Raw genomic sequence first — 7,637 nt, 5'->3', positions numbered from 1 at the left:
TCAGGTCCCTTCTGACCCTAGAAACTATGAAACTATATTGAAGGGGTTTATTAATCCTTTTCCTTCTTTTTTGAATCTACCCACGTAACACTGACCCATCATACATAGTGCAAACTTCCTGCTTAGTGCAGTGTCACCAAATCTTCCACCCTAAAGATACAATTGCACCTCTTTGATGTGTCTGCTTAAAAAATAATTATACAGATGACCTGTGCAGGAGCTCACTATGGTCAGCTGAATTGTCAAATCCAGCTTCCATTTCCATTAATAACAGAGCAATTTTGTTCTGCTGTCTACAGTGTAAAAACTATTTTTTCAAGAGGGATGAGATACTCTAACTTATAAAACTAGACAGCAGATGCCTTTTTGGAAAATTTGTCCCCATCTCAGATGTGAAAGCTCTCTCTAGATGCTCACCTCACAGTGGTTATCCAGCTTGGTCAAGGAGATGTCCATGGACTGATGCTGCTCCTTCAGCTCATCATAGCGAGCTTGCCAACGATTTAGCTCTAGCTGGGAATTGTTCAATGATGTCTTAAGCTCCTTTGTGTGTGTATGCAGCCCCTCATATTCTACCTTTAGTTGGTTATGCAAGAAATTTATCCTAAAAGTAAAGGAGCCAGAGAGCTTTTAAGTTCTACTTCATAACAGCAAAAAGGCCCTCTCTTGGTACGCTGAGCAACTATTATTAAATATAACCTGTATCTGTCAAGACCAATTTTCAAATACTCTTTATATGTAAAGTACAAAAACAGCATTATAAAATGTTCCATTTCTCAAAAAGAACTAGAAGGAAAAAGTTCAGAACATAATACTTACCACTTCTTTGGTATTTAGGATATGCAGCTAGTTTCCATAGTAGCATATACTTAAAGGTTTTCTGATATAAAATCAACTCTGCTTCGCTCAACTGAGGAATATTCACTGGCAGTTTTCTCTTGCATGAAATAAGTGTTATTGTACACTGTTATTTATGGGCATTGCAATATTTCAATAAACTAGACAACTTGAAGTACTTTATTTAAGCCAGTAGTAAAGCCAAAACTATCTAAAATATATGCTATTTTTGGAAGACTTAAAATAAAAATGAACACATTCTGAATCTGTTGCTGAATACTTTTATTTTTCTCTCAATTCTCTGCAATTAATATTTTGGGTAATCTGTCCAAAGTCCTGTCAATAGCAAGATGAAAACCCAGAGCTGAACAGAAATGAACTGTCCTGGCTGGCAGAACAGTAATGAACTCAGCTGCATTACAGTCAAAACTGAAGAAGGACACCTCTATGACAGAACATAAACCAGGCTTGATTTTTCAATTCTGTCTAAGAGGGCTTTAGTTAGAAAGATGCTCTGGCTTGACTTATACAAAGTCCTTTAAAATTTTCCCATCATTATGCTATGAACTATTTAGAGCAATGACAGGTGTGCAAGTCTACACTAGCCTGAGACATTTTTACCACTGTGCTGTCTAAATTTCCTCAGAGGTGTGTCCATAAGCGGCGTTTCAACATGGCTTAAAATGTGCCTGGTGGATGTACAGACCATTGACTTTTAAACTGTGCCCAGTCCTTGTAATTAAGCCTTGAATGTTGCTCATCTGCACAGGGTATTGTAAGTTAAAAAGCAATAGAGAAGAACTTAAAATTTCCACACCTGGAAAAAAGTCAGAAGTAATATAGCTATAATTTAAAAGAGAAAAAGTTGGTTATTTTGATAGAAATAATTTCCAGAATTGCCAATTGCCACAATCCTATTGTAAGTCTTGAGACACTTAAGGCTGCTTAGAAGTCCCAGCTTGTGACCCAAGTGATTGCATGAAAACCTTAAACAATGTGACCAGAGGGCACCTAAAAGGTTCAGAAACTAAGAGGCAAAAAACCAAAAACAAACCAGTAAGAAAACCCAAAGAAAACCCCATTAAAACCTGTTTTAAGAATCTTACGCAATTTAAGCCAAGTTCATGATTTTGGGGCACCTGACTTGTGATTTTTTTTTTTAAGTTTGAAGTAAGCAATACTGAATTTTTATTCACAATCTTCAGAGATGTTAAAACCAAATGGGTATTTTGCCCCAGAAATTTTAATGTCATAATTAGTTGAATATGAGATGATCCTGAATCTAAGATGACCACTCCCCCAAGTAATTAGGTCCCTTATATGGAAAATTTATAAATTTGCTATAATTTCCCAGGTATAGAATCTAATTATTGGAGGTCTACCTTGAATTTGTCCCCTCCTGCTACTAGCAGGGAACATGACTCTGGAAGGTCAGGTAGCCTCCCTGTTCTCTGCACCACTCCACACTTCTTCCCCCTGCAGTCCTTTCCCCACCTCTCCTCGAGCACATGGAAGTGAGGAGCAAATTTAAAAATGACTTTGTACTATGAGCACTCACAGACTTAGTTCATCCAGAATTGATGCATTTTACCTTTTTTGAAACTGCTGCAAGTTTTAGCACAAGTAATCCATAAATACACTTTTAAGCAGCACTTTTGTACCTACTTATGCACAGTTTGTACTATATATGATATTAGTTAAAAGCTAAAAGGCTCATGATTTTCCATACAGTTCACTGGGCTGGGGCCCAGTACAGTCAGCGTTTCAAGCCATGGTGGCCCCACAGCTCAGCACTTCTGGGATGTGTGTGTATTCCAGATACCTCCCACAAAAGGAACCATTTGCTAATTAGCACCCCCACCCCAACCTGCCCTGCCCCATCCCAGCCCCACCAGCTTCTGGACACTGGAAGCTTCTGCCTAGCAGAGGCTCCTGCCCTGGTGACCCTGTGGCTGTGCCCCTGCCCTCCCTCCATACAAGAGTGGAAATTTAGGTAAGAACAGGCGGGGGGGGAAGGACACGGACACTGCTGGCAATTGACCCGCTCTATGGGGCTTGCATGACTCTGGCTCTATGCCTCTACATGCTGCTTCTGACTAGAATGCCAGGAGCACCACATGGAGGCATGGAGTCAGCCCAGCCTGAAGGCACGGGATTTTCCATGGCTTCTAGCACTCTAGTGTGCAGCCAGGCTGGCTCTGTGCCGCTCTGTTTGGGTCCTGGCTGAAGAGTGGGAACTGTGTGCTTCTGGGATGTGCCAGGCTGGTTCCGTGCCACAACCTGCAGGTCCCAGCCATGCAGGGGGGTGGTGGAAGCACAGAGCTCGGGTGGGCAGTGTGAGGGAGGGTGAGAGATATGGGCCCTCCACCCATGCCTTCCCCCTGCATGGCACACAGCCTCTGCCGGTGGTGGCAGCAGCAGCAACAGGTGGGGGCATTCATGGCACTGCTGCCCAGTGGTGTGCAGCTCCAGCCAGTGCTGCACATGGCGACAGAGTACAGCCAGGCTGGCCAGCCTGCCTCTGTTGTATGGGGCTCCCACCGGCACACGTGCAGCTCCCAGCACTCGTGTGCTACCAGGGGAAGCCCCATGTGATGGAACTGGCTGCCTTTCCTGCCATGTGCAGCTGCCAGGACTCAACTGGAAGTGGTGGGGGACCCTGCTCCCATGGTGGCAGCCGGCTCTATTGCACAGGTCTTTCCCTGGTGGCACATGAGTGCCAGGAGCTGCATGTGCACTGCAGGAAGCCCTGCGCGATAGAGGTGAGCTGACCTGGCTGCACTCCTTGTCGCCATGAGCAGTGCTGGCCGGAGCTGCATGTCACCAGGCAGCAGCGCCATGAGCACCCTGAGGACCCCCTCCTGCTGGTGCTGCTGGTGGTGGTGGCTGTGCACCATGGAGAGGAGTATATGGGGGTCCCTATCTCCCCCATCTCCACAAACACCACACACCTACACCCTGCCCTCAACCTCCCCAGATATACACACACCCTGCAACATACCTTACCCCCCAACACACATACAGCCATACCCCCTCAAAAACCACACCCCCAACACACCCTGCACACACCTCCCACATAAAATACAAGAGTAAGATTTTATTTTGACCTATTATGCAATCACCTCTGTATACACTATACAAACCATGACAAAAATATTTTTGTAATAAAATTTAGAAATGTTATAGTAGATGTTTGACTTTTAGTATATGACTTGTTTTTTTCTGGTTCAGATGGCGACCCCTGCTGCCAAGAGGAGTACTTCTGGGGGGGAAGGGGAGGGACTTCCAGTGGCGAAGGTCAGGGGTTAAGACTTCTGGTCACAAGATGGCAACCAGGGGGCAGGGCACCTGTCAAGGGGTGGGACTACCCTTGCGGCCCTCAACACTTCACCAAAACACATTAAGCGGCCCACCAGCTGAAATAATTGCCCACCCCTGATTTATATGCGGATGGGGTGCAGGGCAACCTGGTCCATCTTCATCTCATGGAGGGCCACACTAAATCATATGCGACAGGCAGAGGGTGACAGAGGGATTCTGGGTGAACTGTTTGAGGCCCCATTTGGTGATATTTGCCAGACATTTAAGGCTGGTGAGGAACCAGGACTTACTGGAAATGGGAACCACAGACACAGCTTAGCTGTGAAAGCGAAGAAGTCAAAATGTATTCAATGTAGCTGCTCACCATGACTTGAAAAAGGGTCAGCACTAAGGGAGACTGAGTGCAATGGGCCTACCATACCTTATTCAGAGGGACTGCACTAACTTTAGTAAGGTAGCCCAACATGGGCCATGTGGTTTATAGTTATGGTCAGTGTTGGCTGCATTAAATCAATTTAATAGCCAGTTTCTATTATTGGGCATATGCTGTTCTTGGCAGCACTGTGATGATAAATAATGTATTTAGTGAAGTTTCCTTGTATGCAAATTTAAAACCAGGAGCTTTTTCCACCCCATGCTGATTGGGGAGAAAACTATGTTTTAAATTTGAGCAATTATGGTAATAAAGCATCCTGTATTGGTTTAAATGTTTTCTCCTCAACAATTAGCAGGCATTTATCTATCACTTGCCATTGGACAGATTCCACGTTGATTTATCCCACGTGCAATCCAGTTTCATAGGTTTGTCAGAAGTGCAAGTCAACACAAGGAATTAATATAACAAAAGTTAGGGAAAATATATTCTGCTATGGACAAACACACTAATGAAGACTGCCTAAAGCCGAAGTACTTGGATCAGAATCGTACTGCATACCAACAAATCTACAGTACACGTGATATATGATTTTTGTTAGATTATGCAAGATATTTATCATAGAAGCCATACCTGTTCAGTTCTTCTCTGAGTGTCTGGTTTTCTGCAGTAGCTATTGCATTTGTTCTTCTTTCTTCTTGCAGAACCTCTCTCTCAGTTTTTAAAACTTTCTCCAACTCCTCCAATTCTGCCTTATGTTTCATTAAACTATTGTACCTGCAAGGCAGGAAGAAGCATGTTCTGGGTTTTTGCTTCCAAAATTTATTTCCTCTACCACTAGATTTTTTCAGAGGGTAAAAAAGCACTTGTTAGAAAAGTAAGATACATTCAGTATATTGTATGCTCTCTCACGTAAAATACTTCCAAATAAAACACACCCCTTGTTTATGTAGAAACATTTTTTGCCAGAATTGTGGCTGACTGCGTGACAGAGTAACTTCTTCTGGGGCTCTACAGGGTCCAGAAAGTATAGCACCAGGAACTTCCTGGACCATTGCAAGGGCAATAACAAAACTTTAGTCCTTTACGGTCACCAGTTCTTTAGACAAGTACCTATAATTAAACTGATATGACCAGCAGCTCCCTGGCTGCTTCAGGAACGAACTACAGTGTTCAGCCAATACCTCTGGCTGTGAGAGGGTTAATAAAAGACTCTTCCATCTTAGCAGCCATCTAGGCAACTGCATGGCATGCAGCATCTCCAGGGTTGCTTCTTTTCCAGCAAAGAAAACAGCTTTCCCTGCTTAAAACATGTACCCCAATTCTGAAGGGCTGATTTCGTGGGGGGGGCCGGGATGGGGAAGGTGTTTGTTATACGTGCAAAAATATGGTACTTAAAAAGATACACTATGTTCAATTAAGTCTACAGTAGGTGAATTAACTAAAAACTAAGCTAGGAAGTGCAATTCCTGTATTTTCTCGCAAAAACCTGTCCCAAATAAAATACATGCCTTATTTTTGAAAGGCAGAACAGAGAAAGAGAGATTTCTCCAGAGTCCTGCCTGACTGTATGACACAGTAAGTCCTCCGGGACACACTATGTTTCTAGAAAGCATGGCATCAGGAACTTCCTTCTGTAGCAGATAGTCTTCTGCAATGCCACACATCCTGGACACTCTGTTTCCAGGAGGATTTATTCTGTATCACTGGTTTTCAATCTTTTTTCAACTGGGGGCCCCTAAAAAGCTTTGAATGGAGGTGTGGACCCCTTTAAATTCAGAGTGTGGGTATTCACATACTTTTGATTGATCATAGTCATCTTCCACGGACCCACAGTCTGTGGACTCCCATGGCTGTACAGATCACAGGTTGAAAACCAGTGCTTTATGTCACACCAAGTTAGGCCCCAGACCCTTGCCAAGGGTAGTAGGAAAACTGTTACTTCTTACTGTAAGCAGTTCTTCATGTAAATTCCTGTCAATAAAGTATGGTTTCCACATCAAAAGCCTCCGATCAAGATACTACCAGCAGCTCACTTGCTGCTTTGGGGAAGTGGGGAAACAGGAGACCTGGAGGAAGAGCAAGTGGGAGGTGGCAACAGGGGAGAAATCACGGCAATCGGGTAGTTACCTCAGGTGTCTGTACACAAATGCACAGAGCCTGGAAAACAAGCAGGAAGAACTGAAAGTCCTTGCCGTCACAGAAGTATGACATGATTAGAGTAACAGAGGCTTGGTGGCAGCTCACATGCCTGGAGCACTGTTATGGATGGTATAAACTGTCCAGGAAGGACAGGCAGGGGAGAAGAGGAGGAGGAGTTGCACTTTATGTAAAAGAGTCATGTGATTGCTCAGAGCTCCAGTATGAAGCAGGAGATAGGCCTGTTGAGAGTCTCTGGGTTAGGGTCAGAGTTGAGAGCAAAAAGGGTGACATTGTGGTGGGAGTCTTCTGTAGACCATAGTTTCCCAACCTGTGGGTTGCAAAAATATACAAAAGGGTCATGAACAACCTTTAAAAATGGCTCAACAACCTTTAAAATTTGTGCACCGATACTTCGGTCCAATAGCGGATCAGCATCGATATAAAGAAAATTGAATGCATCAGAAATTGGCCTGATGTGGCCAATAATTTGGGTGATAAACCCTGTGCATGTGTGCAGGGGCAGCACAGCACACAGATGGTGAGGAGCACAGCCTAGCAGCATGGAATGCTGCATGCAGCTAGTAAGTCTGTTGCGATGGAAGGGGGACGGGGGGGAACAGATCAACGCTGCTTTCGGTGAGGGTGGAAGCAGGTAGGGGATGTCCAGCTGGAGCAGGGTGGGGAGGGGGACAGAGCCACAGCTTGTCCACGGGGGTGGCTCCTATTGCTGTGTGCACCCCAGGAGGGCATGGAGGGGGAGGCATGTCCCTTGGATCTGCACAGGGCAGGGCAGGGAGGGCTGCAGGCTGGGGCTGCACTGGATTTTTCCCAGCGTGTGGGGGGAGGAGGGGGGAAGCAGCCACCTTGCTTCCCCTGGATAAGCTGCAGCTCTGTCTCATGCCTTGCCCTGCTCTGGCTGGACAGCACCTGCTCCAGCCCCAGCCCCAGCCCCAGCCCCAGCCCC

The 7,637-nt window shown here is 45.1% G+C and overlaps 1 protein-coding gene across 1 annotated transcript in view; it reads right to left on the bottom strand.

Moving 5' to 3' along the window:
• The window catches only part of CCDC88C (coiled-coil domain containing 88C), a 214,516-nt gene that overhangs the window by 18,432 nt on the left and 188,447 nt on the right, over positions 1–7,637 (bottom strand). The window contains exons 21-22 of the mRNA XM_019519909.1: positions 5,165–5,308; positions 418–604 (exon numbers count right to left, since the gene is read on the bottom strand). Coding sequence (XP_019375454.1) covers positions 418–604; positions 5,165–5,308 — 331 coding nt within the window. The remainder of the gene's footprint in view (positions 1–417; positions 605–5,164; positions 5,309–7,637) is intronic.

This window comes from Gavialis gangeticus, unplaced genomic scaffold (genome assembly GCF_001723915.1).
Source record: "Gavialis gangeticus isolate Ggan-Ray unplaced genomic scaffold, GavGan_comp1, whole genome shotgun sequence".
Classification (NCBI taxonomy): Eukaryota; Metazoa; Chordata; order Crocodylia; family Gavialidae; genus Gavialis; species Gavialis gangeticus.
Note: the sequence above shows the minus strand (reverse complement) of the source record. Positions and strands in the feature narration are given on the sequence as shown.